Source organism: Barbus barbus (genome assembly GCF_936440315.1).
Source record: "Barbus barbus genome assembly, chromosome: 22".
NCBI classification, from domain to species: domain Eukaryota; kingdom Metazoa; phylum Chordata; class Actinopteri; order Cypriniformes; family Cyprinidae; genus Barbus; species Barbus barbus.
The window spans coordinates 13,036,042-13,053,487 of record NC_136750.1 but is presented as its reverse complement, the minus strand read 5'-3'; the positions used below and the strand labels follow the sequence as shown (position 1 = coordinate 13,053,487).

The window sequence follows — 17,446 nt, the reverse complement described above, 5'->3', positions numbered from 1 at the left end:
TGCGTGGAAGACGCAATTTAGGCGAATATCGCGCGTTCACGGCAAACGTGACGCGCATTTCATGTCATTCATGATGCCCGGCGCGAATTTGCTATGGGTGTCGAAATTAATCGTTCCTACAATGCATCGTGATGCAGACGAGGACGATTCAGCATCGGTACAGTAATAGACCATAACCGATTATAACGTACTGACGCTTTTCTGACGTCAGTTGTCGCATACGTGCTTTGTTGCGGTAGCATACAATGGCGGAGGGAGGCGAGATGTGAGTGCGAGTAATTAAAAATGATCCAACTACTTTAAAAGCCGACATCTGGGCACATTTTGGCTTTTATGCACAACCTGGTAAGCACGACCTGGAGAAGACGTCCTGTGTCCACGCTGTGTGTAAATCATGTCACACACAAATAAAATATTCAGGGGGCAATACCACTAACTTGAGAGACCACATCAGACGTTTTCACCCTGAGCTGTTAACGCCTGTCAGTGCCAAGGCAGATCCAGCTCATCCAAACATGATACATTCAAGAAGCATGTTTTCTTTGAACAGGTAAAATTAAAGGTTCAGTTCAGATATCTGACTGCTTGTATTTATTGACAAAATTGTATACATGTGAAGTAAAATTAAATTTTGAGGATGCAGTGCATAGTCAATGCATCGTGATGCATCATGATATCGAATTGAACCAAATCAATGACATGATAATCATTATCGAACTGAACCGTGAGACCAGTGTAGGTTCACACCCCTAGAATTCGCCTCTATACGCATCTTTGTATCGACTTTGTAATTATAAGCGTAAGTAGATTACATACATTCACGTTTGGTGTGAACACACCATTAGTCATTCAACAACTAATCAGACCTTTCCCTCTTATCTTTTTCTCTATCAATGGCTTGCAGCCCCAGGTGCACATGCTAGCATGAGGATGCCTCCACTAGTGGCACAAACCCTGTCATAATTTGCTTATATTTTGTATTTATTACTTTTTTATTATGCATATGAGGGAGATGCTGATCTAAAATAATAATAATAATAATAAGAAGAAGAAGAATTAAAAAAATTAAAAACCAGTAAACGCATACATTATTTTTTTTTACAGTTTAATGTTACTTCAGTGAATATATCATGTTTCAATACAGTATGCAAAACAGGCATTGCATGAGTCATCTGCATGTACTGTAAGTCATTTTTTTGAATTACATACAACTGAAACTAGAAACACTTACACACGTCTACAAGCAGGGCATTGACTGATTGATTATTTTGAAGGTTCATACACAGAGATATGCAGGCAGGATGTTAAACTATTTCTTTTGTGTTTCTCTTCCCATGATGGCATTTTTAGTGTTTCTCTCTGGATGTAAAAGGATGATGTAGCATTTAGGGGCAAATATTGCCATCAGTAACCCAAAACTAGAAGCTAAAATGGCAAATATCTCCACAGCCACTGCATATTTCCCTGGTGAACTCACATATGCTGGAACAAACGCAATCCACACAGCACAGAATATCAGCATGCTAAAAGTGATGAACTTTGCTTCATTAAAATTATCTGGTAGATTTCTTGCCAGGAAGGCTAACATGAAGCTTGCTGCTGCCAACAGTCCAATGTATCCCAGCAGCATAGAAAAACCAGCCATTGAGCCTATAGCACATTCATATACTATTTTAGAGCGAGTATACTGGTTGTTTTTATGTGGTGTTGGAGAGGCAGTTGATAGCCAGACTGCACATATCACAACCTGAAGTGCTGTTAAGACCAGAACTGTGCATCTTTGTTGAACTGCTCCAAACCATTTCATTGCCCCTTTACCCTCAGGTCGAGATGACTTGAACACAGCTATTACTACCATAGTCTTAACCAGGATGCTGGAGATGCACAGAACAAAGCTTATGCCAAACACAGCATGTCTTAGCTGACATGTCCACAACTGTGGCTGGCCAATGAACAGCAGCACACACAGGAAACACAGTTTGAGTGACAACAGCAGCAGGAAGCTGAGCTCTGAATTATTGGCACGCACTATGGGAGTGTTACGGTGAAGAGCGAAGACGATCATCACAAGACCACAGAAGCAAGTGCCAAGCAGAGATGCAGTGGTCAGAGAGATGCCCAGAGGATCCTCATAGGACAGAAACTCTATTTCTTTTGGGACACACTGATCCTTATCTGGATTGGACCAAAAGTCAGCTGGACACATTGTGCACTCAATAGCATCTGTGATTAAGTAAAAGAGAGAAGTTGAAAATGTAAGATGGATCAAAGTTACTTTCAAATTTTCAAACAACAATTTCCTCAATAAAATAAACACCTGTGGTGTTTGAAATCTCTCCATCTCCGCATGACAGGCAGTCAAAACAGCAGACAGGAAGGCCCTTGCGTGTAGCTCGTCTGGTTCCTGGGGGGCAGCTCTCACTGCACACAGATCGTGGGGGCTGAAAAAGACATCATCTGTTATAAGCTATGTCTTTCTCATCTCTTTTACATAATGACAATCTTTGCCTCTATTAATTATTCTCATTTGTCAATGTTAGTTACTTTTTTTGTCTCAAAGTTCCAGTATATTGCATCCTCATCCAGTGTGAGCACCATCCCTGTAGTCGCTCCTTCATTTACTACACCAACTGTGTAGATGCTTATTGATCCATCAGAGCTTGGCTGCCAGTTCAACACATCATAGATTGCCAGAGCATCTCCATTCTTATCAAATGACACATGATCCCCAAATCCTGTGGTGAAGCTCACTTTCTGCAGGTAGTGAACCAGCTGTACAGTTTTTAGACAGGACAGGTATTATATATTTATCTGAAATTTGAATTAATAAAGCAAATATATTGCTTTTCCACATACAGCTGATCTATATGCCTGAAGAGAATCTTTACTATACCTGTGGGTCTTACCTGCCAGGGTTTCAGGTTGGTTATGTCGGCACAGCCATTCCCACTGAATGGCCCTCTCCCTTTTTCACACTGCATTAGGTTATGAAGTGCGTGTGCCAGGGCATAAACTGCCTTATAAACATTGTATGGTGCTCTCAACCCAGAAACATGAGTGTACGGTGTGTTTGTGGTGCTCAGATCCTCCTGTCCTGTACACACCTTTTTCACTTGCTCTCCATCTTTCACTGTAGCCCCAATTTCATAACTGCACCTGAACATGTTTTCCCAGAAGATCCTCAGCATATTATTTCCTGGTTCATTGCTGGGACGAATACGTAGCAAAAACTCATGAAGTCCCTGTATTTCTCCACGTCTAACGGCAATGCCCAGTGTACCCCCTAGGAAGGGCAGTAAACGTGGAGTGTGATATACAGGTGCAGTGGCCCATGCTTCACTCGCAATCCACTGCCTGCCTGTCATATTCTGCGACACCACTTCATCCATCAAAGGTAACAAAAAGGATGAAGTGGAAAAAACAACCACCACCCTAGCTGTAGAGGCCTGAATCATTCCTATTATTTTCTGAATATCTCTGGGGTTGTTATCATGGGGCAGGATTTCAGAAAAAGCAACACAATGTCCAAACAGCTGCATTTCCTGCTGGAAGGACTGAGCAGCATAAATGCCATAGTCATCATCACTGTAGATGAGACCAACCCAGGTCCATCCAAAATGCCTCAAGATCTGAACCATAGCCCGCACCTGGAAGGCATCACTGGGGATTGTTCTGAAGAAAGAGGGGTACTTTTTCCTGTCACTCAAACAGGAGCAGGTGGCGTAGTAACTAACCTAATAAGTTAGATGGAGAGAGAAGATATAAAACAGAAAAAAATAAAAAATAAATAGAGTGACGATCAACAAAATGATCAGATGCTTTTTTCATTTTTTTCAAGCACAATCAAATAATAAAGTATTTTCTGGAAGAAGCAGATCAAGGATATATATGGTTGAAAAGGACACAACATTTAACTGAAAAGTGCAAAAATATGCATACAGTGTATTTGTACTTTTTTCATCCCATCTTACTATAGGTACTCGAAACAGCCCCAGAACACTGGAAATTGCAATGGAAGGAGTTGAACTTGGATCCCCCACAATACCAACTACTGGCGGAGGGCCAGTGCAGTTGAGGTTGGAGAAGGTCTTCTCAGTCCCACTAACTAGGGATATGGCAGCCCGGAACGCCATTCCTAGTCTCACACAGTTGTCATAAAGATGATAACCAAGAGTGATGTTAGGCAGTAGGTTTGGATTCTTATTGATCTCATCTATTGCAAAAGCCATGGTCTGTGCTTGCTGGAAGCTTTCCATATCAAATCTTGGAAAAACAAAAGTTAAATGTTGACATTAACAGTTGTTTCAATACATACACACACACACACACACACACACACACACACACACACATACATACATACATACACACATACATACACACACATATATATATATATATATATATATATATATATATATATATTCAACAAATTAACTGAGGTAAAAGAGCAGAGTATTCATATTTCTGCCTCTGGACTCACTTTTCGCAGTATGGCGGTTCTGGTTCTGTTTTGAAGCTCAGATCTGGGAAAACTGTGAAGAAATGAACCTGAAAAAGGCCTCCAAGTATAACGTCTCCATCCTGGTAGACGCTGTTTAACCGAAATCGCCCCTGGAGCTGACATGTGTCTGATGTGAGTACAGAAGCTGCAGAAATACAGTTAAAGAAGCAGTATAGAGAAATATACAGATTGATCCTCATCGCTTGCTTTTTTCTGAGCCACCCACCCCCTCAGCTCACTAATTTATAATGAAGATTGTGTGGGGTGTTATTTTAAAAGAGTGGGCGGTGCCAAATGGACATACCTAGAAATCAGGATGTCACCTTCCAATCACTTTATTATTTATTTTTGTAATTAAAAAACACAACAAATTATATTTGTTTTTGTGTTTAATTTGCTGGGTAGTACTGATGTTTGTTATTTTTCTAAATCAGTCCTTTAAAGCTGCAGTCCGTAACTTTTGGCTCTCTAGCAGTTAATAAACAGAATTGCATGTGTCTTGCGGAAAGAACATTGTAAGTTTATGTCTATGACGAAGCACGCAGGTACTCTGCTGTGGTACCTACCCAAACCAGTCTAAAATAGTCTGAATATAAACACTTATTATAGGTGTACTATAGTGGTTCAGGATAAGCCAAAAACACGATTTGGAAAATGGATTCATGATGTACATGCTTATTATGTAAATATGATCAAAGAAGGCTGTGAAAATTAATCTGCATTGTTAATCCTTTTGATCTTTTATTAAAAAAAATAACAAAAATCTAACCTTTCATTGGATAATAAGAATTTAAAATGGGGGTAAATATCATTATGAAATAAATGTTTTTCTCTAATCCACATTGGCCACAATTAACGGCACCCTTTTATTCAATACTTTTTGAAATCTCCATTTGCCAGTTTAACAGCTCTGCATTTTCTCCTATATTGTCTGATGAGGTTAGATAACACCTGACAAGAGATCAGAAACCATTCCTTTATCCAGAATCACTCCAGACCCTTTAGATTCCCAACTCCATGTTGGTGCTTTTTCTCTTCAGTTCACCCCACTCATTTTCTAGAGGGCTGGAATGGCCATAGCAGAAGCTTGGTTTTGTGCTCAGTGACCCATTTTCGTCTTGTTTTTGAGGTTTGTGTTTGGATTATTGTACGGTTGGAAAATCCAAACATGGCCCATTACAGAGTCAGTCACTTATTGATTTTTTATCTGTTGGTATTTGATATAATCCATGATGCCATGTGTCTAAACAAGATGTCCAGGACCTCCAGCAGAAATATAGGCCCACTACATCAAAAATTCAGCAGCATATTTCATTATACACATGGGGTACTTTTTATCCATGTGTTCCCCAAAGCCATCTTGAGTGTTTGCTGCTAAAAAGCTAATTTTTTAGTTTCATCTGACCATAGAAGCCAGGCCCATTTGAAGGTCCAGTCGTGTCTAATGACTGAATATGCTGGAGTTTGTTTTTGGGTGAGCTAGGATATTTTTTCTTGAAACTCTCCCAAACATCTGGTGATGTCTGACAATTTTTTTAAGGTTTTCTGACCACGAGACTCAGTTATTTTCTGCAATTCTGCAGCTGTTTTGTAACATTTTATGTTGATTGTAAATTCTTAATTATTGCCCTGATGGTGGAAATGGGAATTTTCAGTGCTCTAGCTCTTTTCTTAAAGCCACTTCACTAATTTGTGAAGCTCAATTATCTTTTGCTGCACATCAGAAATATATTCTTTGGTTTTTCTCATTGTGATGGATGATTAAGGGAATTTGGACTTTGTTTTCCCTCCTATTTATATTTCTGTGAAACAGGAAGCCATGGCTGGATAATTTCATGTTCATAATCACCCTGGAGTGCTCAAAATTGTGAAGATGAATGGGAATATAATTTACTCCTAAAATACTTAATTTACTCATAAGAATTTCTAGGGGTGCCAATAATTGTGTCCAACGTGTATTTGAGAAAAAAAACATTTATCTCATAATGATATTTCCCCCCATTTTAAATTCTTATTATCCAATGAAAGGTTAGATTTTTGTGAATTTTTTAAATAAAAGATCAACGGGATTAACTATGCAGATTTAATTAATTTGCACAGCATTCTTTGATCATATTTACCAAAAGTGCCGATATTTTTGGCCATCACTGTATTAACTGCCACACATTTCACAACTCAGAATTGATGCTTTTGTATAATTAATGCATTTAGTCTTATTTTATAATTTATTACCACAGAAAATATTTGATATATTGTGAAAGAAAACTGGATATAATATTTGAATGTAAGACTAATGCTGCCTTCACGTGCTATCGGAATTATCGTAAATACGAGTTTCCTAATCGGAAATTAGACGTGAACGGCCTCTCAAGTAATATTTTCTACTGGGAAATTTGGAAATAATTTTGATACCCGAGTTTCAGAGTTGGGCGGGTCATAAACTTTAAACATGGTGGAGAGGACAGCCATTGCTCCTGTCAATGCAGTTCTCGCAACAACTACATCTCTTTGTCTTGTCACTAAAGTAGTGTATTTATAGTCAAGTCACCTTTATTTATATAGCACTTTTTACAATGTATATTGTGTCAAACCCAGATAGCAAAATTGCTGTGGCCCAGATCCGGCCCACACTTGACACTTTCATCTGGCCCACATACCGTATGGAATGATGGCACTTGGGCGGTCCGCTCCTGTTTGCCAGATTTGGGCCACAATTAAGCCATAGCAATGCCGCATGTCAGCCGTAAAAAAAACAAATGAAGCAGAACTGGCCCACATCTGGCCCAGACACCAAAATTGCTGTGGCCCAGATCCGGCCCACACTTGACACTTTCATCTGGCCCACATACCGCGTGGAATGATGGCACTTGGGCGGTCCGCTCCTGTTTGCCAGATTTGGGCCACAATTAAGCCATAGCAATGCCGCATGTCAGCCGTAAAAAAAACAAATGAAGCAGAACTGGCCCACTTCTGGCCCAGACACCAAAATTGCTGTGGCCCAGATCCGGCCCACACTTGACACTTTCATCTGGCCCACATACCGCGTGGAATGATGGCACTTGGGCGGTCCGCTCCTGTTTGCCAGATTTGGGCCACAATTAAGCCATAGCAATGCCGCATGTCAGCCGTAAAAAAAACAAATGAAGCAGAACTGGCCCACATCTGGCCCAGACACCAAAATTGCTGTGGCCCAGATCCGGCCCACACTTGACACTTTCATCTGGCCCACATACCGCGTGGAATGATGGCACTTGGGCGGTCCGCTCCTGTTTGCCAGATTTGGGCCACAATTAAGCCATAGCAATGCCGCATGTCAGCCGTAAACAAAACAAATGAAGCAGAACTGGCCCACATCTGGCCCAGACACCAAAATTGCTGTGGCCCAGATCCGGCCCACACTTGACACTTTCATCTGGCCCACATACCGCGTGGAATGATGGCACTTGGGCGGTCCGCTCCTGTTTGCCAGATTTGGGCCACAATTAAGCCATAGCAATGCCGCATGTCAGCCGTAAAAAAAACAAATGAAGCAGAACTGGCCCACATCTGGCCCAGACACCAAAATTGCTGTGGCCCAGATCCGGCCCACACTTGACACTTTCATCTGGCCCACATACCGCGTGGAATGATGGCACTTGGGCGGTCCGCTCCTGTTTGCCAGATTTGGGCCACAATTAAGCCATAGCAATGCCGCATGTCAGCCGTAAACAAAACAAATGAAGCAGAACTGGCCCACATCTGGCCCAGACACCAAAATTGCTGTGGCCCAGATCCGGCCCACACTTGACACTTTCATCTGGCCCACATACCGCGTGGAATGATGGCACTTGGGCGGTCCGCTCCTGTTTGCCAGATTTGGGCCACAATTAAGCCATAGCAATGCCGCATGTCAGCCGTAAAAAAAACAAATGAAGCAGAACTGGCCCACATCTGGCCCAGACACCAAAATTGCTGTGGCCCAGATCCGGCCCACACTTGACGTTTTCATCTGGCCCACATACCGCGTGGAATGATGGCACTTGGGCGGTCCGCTCCTGTTTGCCAGATTTGGGCCACAATTAAGCCATAACAAAGCCGCATGTCAGCCGTAAAAAAAAAACTAATGAAGCAGAACTGGCCAAGTGTGGGCCGGATCTGGGCCACAGCAATTTTGGTGTCTGGGCCAGATGTGGGCCAGTTCTGCTTCATTTGTTTTGTTTACGGCTGACATGCGGCATTGCTATGGCTTAATTGTGGCCCAAATCTGGCAAACAGGAGCGGACCGCCCAAGTGCCATCATTCCACGCGGTATGTGGGCCAGATGAAAATGTCAAGTGTGGGCCAGATCTGGGCCACAGCAATTTTGGTGTCTGGGCCAGATGTGGGCCAGTTCTGCTTCATTTGTTTTTTTACGGCTGACATGCGGCATTGCTATGGCTTAATTGTGGCCCAAATCTGGCAAACAGGAGCGGACCGCCCAAGTGCCATCATTCCACGCGGTATGTGGGCCAGATGAAAACGTCAAGTGTGGGCCGGATCTGGGCCACAGCAATTTTGGTGTCTGGGCCAGATGTGGGCCAGTTCTGCTTCATTTGTTTTGTTTACGGCTGACATGCGGCATTGCTATGGCTTAATTGTGGCCCAAATCCGGCAAAAAGGAGCGGACCGCCCAAGTGCCATCATTCCACGCGGTATGTGGGCCAGATGAAAACGTCAAGTGTGGGCCAGATCTGGGCCACAGCAATTTTGGTGTCTGGGCCAGTTCTGCTTCATTTGTTTTGTTTACGGCTGACATGCGGCATTGCTATGGCTTAATTGTGGCCCAAATCTGGCAAACAGGAGCGGACCGCCCAAGTGCCATCATTCCACGCGGTATGTGGGCCAGATGAAAACGTAAAGTGTGGGCCAGATCTGGGCCACAGCAATTTTGGTGTCTGGGCCAGTTGTGGGCCAGTTCTGCTTCAATTGTTTTGTTTACGGCTGACATGCGGCATTGCTATGGCTTAATTGTGGCCCAAATCTGGCAAACAGGAGCGGACCGCCCAAGTGCCATCATTCCACGCGGTATGTGGGCCAGATGAAAACGTAAAGTGTGGGCCGGATCTGGGCCACAGCAATTTTGGTGTCTGGGCCAGATGTGGGCCAGTTCTGCTTCATTTGTTTTGTTTACGGCTGACATGCGGCATTGCTTTGGCCTAATTGTGGCCCAAATCTGGCAAACAGGAGCGGACCGCCCAAGTGCCATCATTCCACGCGGTATGTGGGCCAGATGAAAGTGTCAAGTGTGGGCCGGATCTGGGCCACAGCAATTTTGGTGTCTGGGCCAGATGTGGGCCAGTTCTGCTTCATTTGTTTTGTTTACGGCTGACATGCGGCATTGCTTTGGCTTAATTGTGGCCCAAATCTGGCAAACAGGAGAGGACCGCCCAAGTGCCATCATTCCACACGGTATGTGGGCCAGATGAACATTATGGCACTTAAGGCAGTCCACTCCTGTTTGCCAGATTTGGGCCACAATTAAGCCATAGCAATGCCACATGTAACCCAACAACAAACCAAATAAACCACACCTGGCCACAGTTGATTTTTATACAAACCCTGGTCTTTCCCAACATTCCTCATGCAGCATGGAATGGTGGCACTTTTGCAATGCACTCCTGTTTGCCAGATCTGCTCCACAAGTAGGCCAGTTGTTCAGCCACATGTTAGCCAAGAATTACATAAATAAACCATAACTGTGTGTTTTTGTGTGTGCATGCTGTGCCATATCATTGACACTAAGAGATATAAACTAAAGAGAAATTTAAAAATGCCCCCTTTTTATGTTAAGAGAAGTTACAACAGATGATTTAAACACATTTCTGAAAACATTTGCATTATTTATTAATATTGTCAAAGAACAACCAAGTGCAAGTTTCCATTTTCAAAACTGGAAAGCAATCTAAAAAAAAAAATAGCAATAATAATAAAAACACAAAATATGTGCATATAAAGCATCTTAGAACTAAACAAAAAAACAAAACAAAACATGTTTCCAGTTGGTCATCCAAAAAAAAAACAGACAACGCAGAAGTAAACACACTAGAAGACATTGGCAAATGGAGCCATCCAAAATTAAAGAATTTGACCACCTTGGCTGGGCCATCTGCGTCATCATGGCAATCTTGCAAGCCTTTATTGGATACACACAAAAACAAAATACACTGTTGAATGCTGATTTTACAATAGTGTTTTAATAGCAATAGCACATTAATACTGAATGGGGAAAAAATGGACTGGAACTACCAGTGTATTAAACAGTTTGGTAACTCTAAGGCCTTAATTGTTAACATTAATTAATGTATTAACTAGTATTAACTAACATGAACTGCATTATTTATTAAGCTTTTTTAATGTTACAGTCATTCACTGTTTGTTCATGTTAGTTCAACCATAAGTTTATCAAGCGACGAGAATACTTTTTGTGCGCAAAAAAACAAACAAAAATAACGACTTTATTCCACTATTTCGGCTGCTTGTTGTTTTTGTTTTATCGAGTCAGGCAGAGTACATCAAAATTATTATCTGTGATCATTTCATTTACAATAACTGCTTTGGGTGCGAGTGATCTAATATTTAGGAGCGCAAGCTTTAAAAATAGTTTTTGTTCGTTTATTTTGCGTTTTTCTGGTTTAATCACGGTCAGATTTTTTCTAGATCCTGCATTAAATTTATATTTAGACCTCGCTATTCGGGGAACAGACACAGTCTGTATAGATTGGACAACGCAAGTACTTCTATCATTTAAGTGGGTAGAACAAAAGTCCTCATGGCAGTTATTTGAGAATTGTCTTACTAGTCATATGGAGCGTAGCTTCCTGGAGATGTTGTCCGACAGGAGTTCCGCTCCGACTCTGCTGGGGTGCAGGTCATCAGCACGGAAAAGCCTAGGACGCTCCCAGAAAAGATTCCAATTATTAACAAAGAGCAGTTTCTGTTCTTTACACCATGACGATAACCATTCGTTTAAAGCAAACAGTCTACTGAACCTTTCGTTTCCTTGTCGATACGTGGGAAGCAGTCCTAACACGATGATCGTCGCCGCGGGCGATGTGCTGCGTACCGTCTCGATCAGGCTCCTGTAGTCCCTCTTCAGTGTCTCCATCTGCCGCAGCTTGATGTCGTTTGTCCCCGCGTGCAGCACGACAGCACCGATGTTCTCGTTGCCCTTCAGGATCGCGGGTAAACATTCGCAGAAACATTGAGAACACGAGCACCGGGGAAACAGTGAGTGTGCACTCTACCTTCAGCTGACGTAGCACGGACGTGCCGGACGATGGAGCCTCCGACGATCACAGCATCGCGTTCCGTCTCGCGGAGGGGGGCGAAGCGGTTTCGGGTGGAGATGAAGGACATCTGGGAAGATCGCATTCTGGGTGCACAGGGTCTGTGCAGAGAAACACACGGAGTAGAGGTAGACTAACAAATCTAAGATCAGATTCAATCTCTTTTAGTAGTGACACAATGTCATCATGGTCAGAGTTTGAGGCCGAACAAGTAATAATGTTAGTCGAACGATTTTGGAAAATAATCTAAATGTGTTTTTTATTTAAAAATTATTTTTTTTACTTTTTTTTTTTTTTACTAATAATGCGATTTAATATACTAGTTGTTTAAGCTCTTTATCTTCTGTATTATTCAACAAAGACAAGCAATAAATCATTGTATAATATGGCTGGGAACTGGGAATCTTTAGTCACCTCATGATCATGATTGAGTCACCTCAAAAAATTTTTTTGGATGGAATTACATACTGTATGTATTTATAAGAACTGTTTAAAAATAATAATTACACTTTAAAGTTTTAAGTTTTACACTTTAAATTACACTTTTAAATTGTAGCTTATATAAACGAACAAAACAAAAAAAAAATTCCTTGATACTTTTTTATTTTGTACCACATGAAATGTATCAGCAGCTTACCTTAATGGTGACAGTGAACTCTAAACTGTAGCATTTTATTCCCACCAGCAGTTTTCTGTAGCAAATCACATCAATGTGTTATTAAGGTGAAAAACATCCTGACTCAAAACATTAAATGAAAAAAAAAAAAAAAGCAGGCAAACTAATTTTAAAATTACTAGGGTATACTAAAAATGTGAAATACATAGAGTAATAATACCTGAACCAACTTGCTCAATAATATCTATTAGGCTATTGTTACTTTGTAATCATCTCATAAAAGCTTTTATTGTAAGAAAAAGCATGTAGTAATTTGTGCATTATTGCTAGTTAACGAAAAATGCTGTCACAAAGTAATAAAACTAGTGCAGTTACTACAGTATTACTGTATGCCCAATGTATAAACATGAATGAAAAATTACACTATAGGCTATTATATATACATTTTTCATTGTTGTGCCAAAATAAGACAAGAGTTAAATACTTTCACCGTGCAGAACTGACTGAAGGTTGGCAAGATCGGAGCAACATGAGCAAATCTAAATGTATTGGCGCGCCGTTCAATCGATACTTGTTCATTTCGCATTCGATAACCATAATAGATCTACCTTAGAGCTATAAACTGCCAAAATAATGTTACTTCGAAATTAGAAGTTATTCCATTAACTCATACAACATGGATATAACGAAGCAATCGCTAAGAAAATATAAATGTATCGATCTTACCTTGATTGTTTGTTTGCAGTATTCGTCCTCCCTCCAACCGACAATCCTCTGACCTTCTGGTTTCGAGCGCCTTTTTCGCGCCTTACGGCTGTTTAAATTTAAAGGGCCGAATCAGTTTGATTTTTTTTTTCAAAGACAACTTCAAATGCAGTAAATATTTTGTTATAAACAAAATAGAGATCGTATCTCTAATAAGTAAGTAAGCTGAAGCAAAAAAATGTGACAATTTTTTCATGAATGCAGAGGGCTGAAAAAGTTAATTATCAAAATAATAATATTTTCTCACAAGAGCTTTGTCGTTCATTTAATCGTATTTCATCAATTATAATGTCAATTAAAATTATATATTTTTTATCTTTAAAACAGATTATTTATAGCCTAAAAATGACAGTTGTATAAATGTAAATTATATTAAGCCAGAAATGTGGGCGTGAGACACACGCAATTCAACCAGTTCACACGCTGTACGCCACGCCGTGTATTTCTCACGCTGAAAAGGCAATGCCAACCGGGGGCGATTTCGGATACAGCCAAAGTGACGTTTCCTGCTGCCAGCACGTGTAGGCAACATAGATGCGCGAACAAAGTTGACGGAACATTCTCGGCCACTGTACGTTCGTTACTAGGCAACCAACAACATCGCGCGAACACACGTCCTGATGGAGATAGGTTTGAACAAAATCAAAACTAGAAACAGGTTGGCTCTGGACGGAACACTGTCATCCATTATGACAGTGAAAATGTCTGGGAGACCCCTACCCCTGTTATCAAGGCATCAAAATGTGCAACAAACACTTACAACACAAAACACTTTTCATAAGCTGGAGTGTGTACTCTTGAGCAATTTGTTATATTTTTGTAATTTGTGTATATTTGTCATTTTGAAATATAACATTAAAGAGTATTTTTGATGTGATGAATTGCTCTGTCATTTATCAGATTTACCAATTGTTATAATTTCAATTTGTGCTGGTTAATTATGAACAATGGGTAAAATTGGGGCTCCATTAGGGCTCCCCCCCTAACCGCATCAAGATTTTGATAAAACTTGAGAACCCTGAATGTAATAAAATTAAATGTTTATTTGTTTATTTAAAATATGTTTATTTCATTTTTTAAATATTATTTTTTTAATATATTTTCAATATTTGAATATTTGAATTGGATTATTTTTAAATATTTGAATATTTTAAGGGGGTTTCAAATATTACCCTTTGTGGGGTCACTTGAGACACATAGGAACAGTGAATCACAACCTTTTTGACTTCAATGTCTCCTTATAGTCCTATTCTCCACAACAAATCCAGTACATTTGTTATAAAAATAGCCAAATAATAAGAAATATCTTGATTGACTAATTTGTCATAATTTTAACTCATCTTGAGGCCTCATTGGAAGTTTATCCGTGTCTGCTTTAGAAGTTAGGCCTATATGACACTGCTAGCAAGCAAGCAAGGTTTCACCGAGTAGGCTACAACATGTTCCTGGCTCAACATCTTTATTGATCCTGGAACAGCATTCATATCGACCAATTAGAATTGAAGTTTGAAGTTATGCCAAGTTTAGGCTTTCAACCATGCTTCTAGATCAGTGTTATTATCATTTCCCTCTGATTGTAGGGTTAGGGTTAGGACTATTTTTATGGACAGGAATGATGTTCCAAGATCAACAAAAATATGTTGATACAGTACTTGGCAAAATCATTGTGCCCCAAGCTTTGCACAAACAGCAACTAAAGTATCTTCTTGCACATCCCAAAACCATAAAAAACTCTTCATAAGTTTGAACTTAGACACTTGAACTTTTCGAGACACTCTACCTACAAAACATATGTCAGCAATAGCATATATGTTATAGATGTAAGTACATGTAGCCTCACATCCAGCCTAAGGACATGTCCACCAAAGCGTTTTTAGCCAGCCGAAAATGCTATAGGCAATCTACTGAAAACACCTAGCTGTGGGCGATTGAAAGTGTTTTGGCAGTGCAGCGTTTTTGTTGTTGTTTTTTTTTTTTTTTTTTTTTTTTGAGACGCTTTGTTGCTATACAGAATATCCGTAGCACAGTTTACTTGTAACTGATTTCGCTGATAATTTGTATAATACTAATAATGTTTGTATAGTACGGATGTCATATGGTATAGACACGTATGTTCGGAAACCAGAAATATAATTTTTCCATCTACTCTGCTATTTGATGTTGTACAGAAAGAATGTTGTGACAGTTGGTCGGTGTGGTATTTTTCCCGCCCCTCCTCCATTGTGATTGGACGGTCTGGTAGAAAGTGACAGTAATGAGCGTTTTAACCAAAGTTTAACATTCTTTAACTCTCGCCGATCTATAAAAAACGCTGAGTGTTCAGCGCTTTATAGCCAGAAAAATGCATGGCGTTTTAAAAACGCGGCACTCCCATTGAAAACAATTGAATAAACATACCAATCGCGTGAAAAAAAAAACGCATTGGTGGACACGACACACAGCCTAAGTGCCTGCTGCATCTATACCAAAAAATATTGTTAAATGTTGTTAAAAAAAAATTCAAGGCAGTTTCAAAGTCTGTCCTTTTTAAGCTAAATTAGCCATTGTCAGAAGTGTTGCATCTAAGCCAGAAATGGACTTACCACGTAGGTTTACATTTTTGGGGGGCATATTTCGAATGTGGGCCAAGTTAGACTTACACCCTGATTAGCCAATGCTGACTGTGCCGTATATTTTCCAAATGTGGCCCAAATTATTATGAATTATATGGACCATATTTGCCATGCCATATGGGTGGCACTTTCGGCTCACACCTGAGGCAGTGCCACTGTAGCATATCTTTGCCAAAACTGGCCCAAATACATTCTGAGATAACTGTGCCTTTTTACAGCGTTATATGTGGGCCACTTTTGGCTCACATCCAGATGAGCCAGTGGTCATTTAGCCATATCTTTGCCAAACCTGGCCCAGATGTGTTATAAGATAACTGGGCCACATTTGCAACATTATATGTGGGCCACTTTTGGCTCACATCCAGATGAGCCAGTGGTCACTCAGCCATATCTTTGCCAAACCTGGCCCAGATGTGTTATAAGATAACTGGGCCACATTTTCAATATTATATGTGGGCCACTTTTGGCTCACATCCAGATGAGCCAGTGGTCACTCAGCCATATCTTTGCCAAACCTGGCCCAGATGTGTTATAAGATAACTGGGCCACATTTTCAATATTATATGTGGGCCACTTTTGGCTCACATCCAGATGAGCCAGTGGTCACTTAGCCATATCTTTGCCAAACCTGGCCCAGATGTGTTATAAGATAACTGGGCCACATTTTCAATATTATATGTGGGCCACTTTTGGCTCACATCCAGATGAGCCAGTGGTCACTGAGCCATATCTTTGCCAAACCTGGCCCAGATGTGTTATAAGATAACTGGGCCACATTTTCAATATTATATGTGGGCCACTTTTGGCTCACATCCAGATGAGCCAGTGGTCACTTAGCCATATCTTTGCCAAACCTGGCCCAGATGTGTTATAAGATAACTGGGCGACACTTGCAACATTATATGTGGGCCACTTTTGGCTCACATCCAGATGAGCCAGTGGTCACTCAGCCATATCTTTGCCAAACCTGGCCCAGATGTGTTATAAGATAACTGGGCCACATTTTCAATATTATATGTGGGCCACTTTTGGCTCACATCCAGATGAGCCAGTGGTCACTTAGCCATATCTTTGCCAAACCTGGCCCAGATGTGTTATAAGATAACTGGGCGACACTTGCAACATTATATGTGGGCCACTTTTGGCTCACATCCAGATGAGCCAGTTGTCACTCAGCCATATCTTTGCCAAACCTGGCCCAGATGTGTTATAAGATAACTGGGCCACATTTTCAATATTATATGTGGGCCACTTTTGGCTCACATCCAGATGAGCCAGTGGTCACTGAGCCATATCTTTGCCAAACCTGGCCCAGATGTGTTATAAGATAACTGGGCCACATTTTCAATATTATATGTGGGCCACTTTTGGCTCACATCCAGATGAGCCAGTGGTCACTTAGCCATATCTTTGCCAAACCTGGCCCAGATGTGTTATAAGATAACTGGGCCACATTTTCAATATTATATGTGGGCCACTTTTGGCTCACATCCAGATGAGCCAGTGGTCACTGAGCCATATCTTTGCCAAACCTGGCCCAGATGTGTTATAAGATAACTGGGCCACATTTTCAATATTATATGTGGGCCACTTTTGGCTCACATCCAGATGAGCCAGTGGTCACTTAGCCATAACTTTGCCAAAC

The 17,446-nt window shown here is 40.8% G+C and overlaps 2 protein-coding genes across 4 annotated transcripts; both read right to left on the bottom strand.

Annotated features, from left to right (window-relative positions):
* Positions 1–1,100: 1,100 nt before the first annotated feature.
* LOC306888517 (extracellular calcium-sensing receptor-like) lies at positions 1,101–4,704 on the bottom strand (the record flags this gene model as incomplete). The annotated part of the gene is made up of 6 exons (XM_079446872.1): positions 1,101–2,223; positions 2,318–2,441; positions 2,545–2,772; positions 2,907–3,734; positions 3,972–4,263; positions 4,484–4,704. 6 exons carry the CDS (start codon positions 4,702–4,704, stop codon positions 1,310–1,312), a joined length of 2,607 nt encoding a protein of 868 aa, XP_079302998.1. The 3' UTR covers positions 1,101–1,309.
* A 5,577-nt stretch (positions 4,705–10,281) lies between these two features.
* On the bottom strand, positions 10,282–13,768 carry LOC306888543 (uncharacterized protein). Of its 3 annotated transcripts, XM_079446907.1 has the most exons (6): positions 13,640–13,736; positions 13,151–13,238; positions 12,446–12,500; positions 11,767–11,909; positions 11,319–11,690; positions 10,289–10,655 (listed from the first exon to the last, which is right to left on the bottom strand). In XM_079446907.1, the coding sequence occupies exons 1-4, from the start codon at positions 13,719–13,721 to the stop codon at positions 11,769–11,771; spliced, it is 366 nt and encodes a 121-aa protein (XP_079303033.1). In that variant the 5' UTR covers positions 13,722–13,736; the 3' UTR covers positions 10,289–10,655; positions 11,319–11,690; positions 11,767–11,768. The 3 variants fall into 3 exon arrangements, 2 of the variants coding, with proteins under 2 accessions (XP_079303032.1, XP_079303033.1); XM_079446906.1 differs by having other exon boundaries at positions 10,282–10,655; positions 11,319–11,909; positions 13,640–13,768; XR_013785756.1 differs by lacking the exons at positions 13,151–13,238; positions 13,640–13,736 and adding an exon at positions 12,909–13,142 and having other exon boundaries at positions 10,282–10,655; positions 11,319–11,909.
* Between the last annotated feature and the right edge of the window lie 3,678 nt (positions 13,769–17,446).

Excerpts from the sequence above, each read along its gene's own strand:
- LOC306888543 (XM_079446906.1), bottom strand. The coding sequence starts at position 13,721 with ATGTTGCCTACACGTGCTGGCAGCAGGAAACGTCACTTTGGCTGTATC. Across the intron at positions 12,501-13,150 it reads ACTGCAAACAAACAATCAAG|AAAACTGCTGGTGGGAATAA; the intron begins GTAAGATCGATA and ends GATTTGCTACAG. Across the intron at positions 11,910-12,445 it reads AGTTCACTGTCACCATTAAG|ACCCTGTGCACCCAGAATGC; the intron begins GTAAGCTGCTGA and ends TTCTCTGCACAG.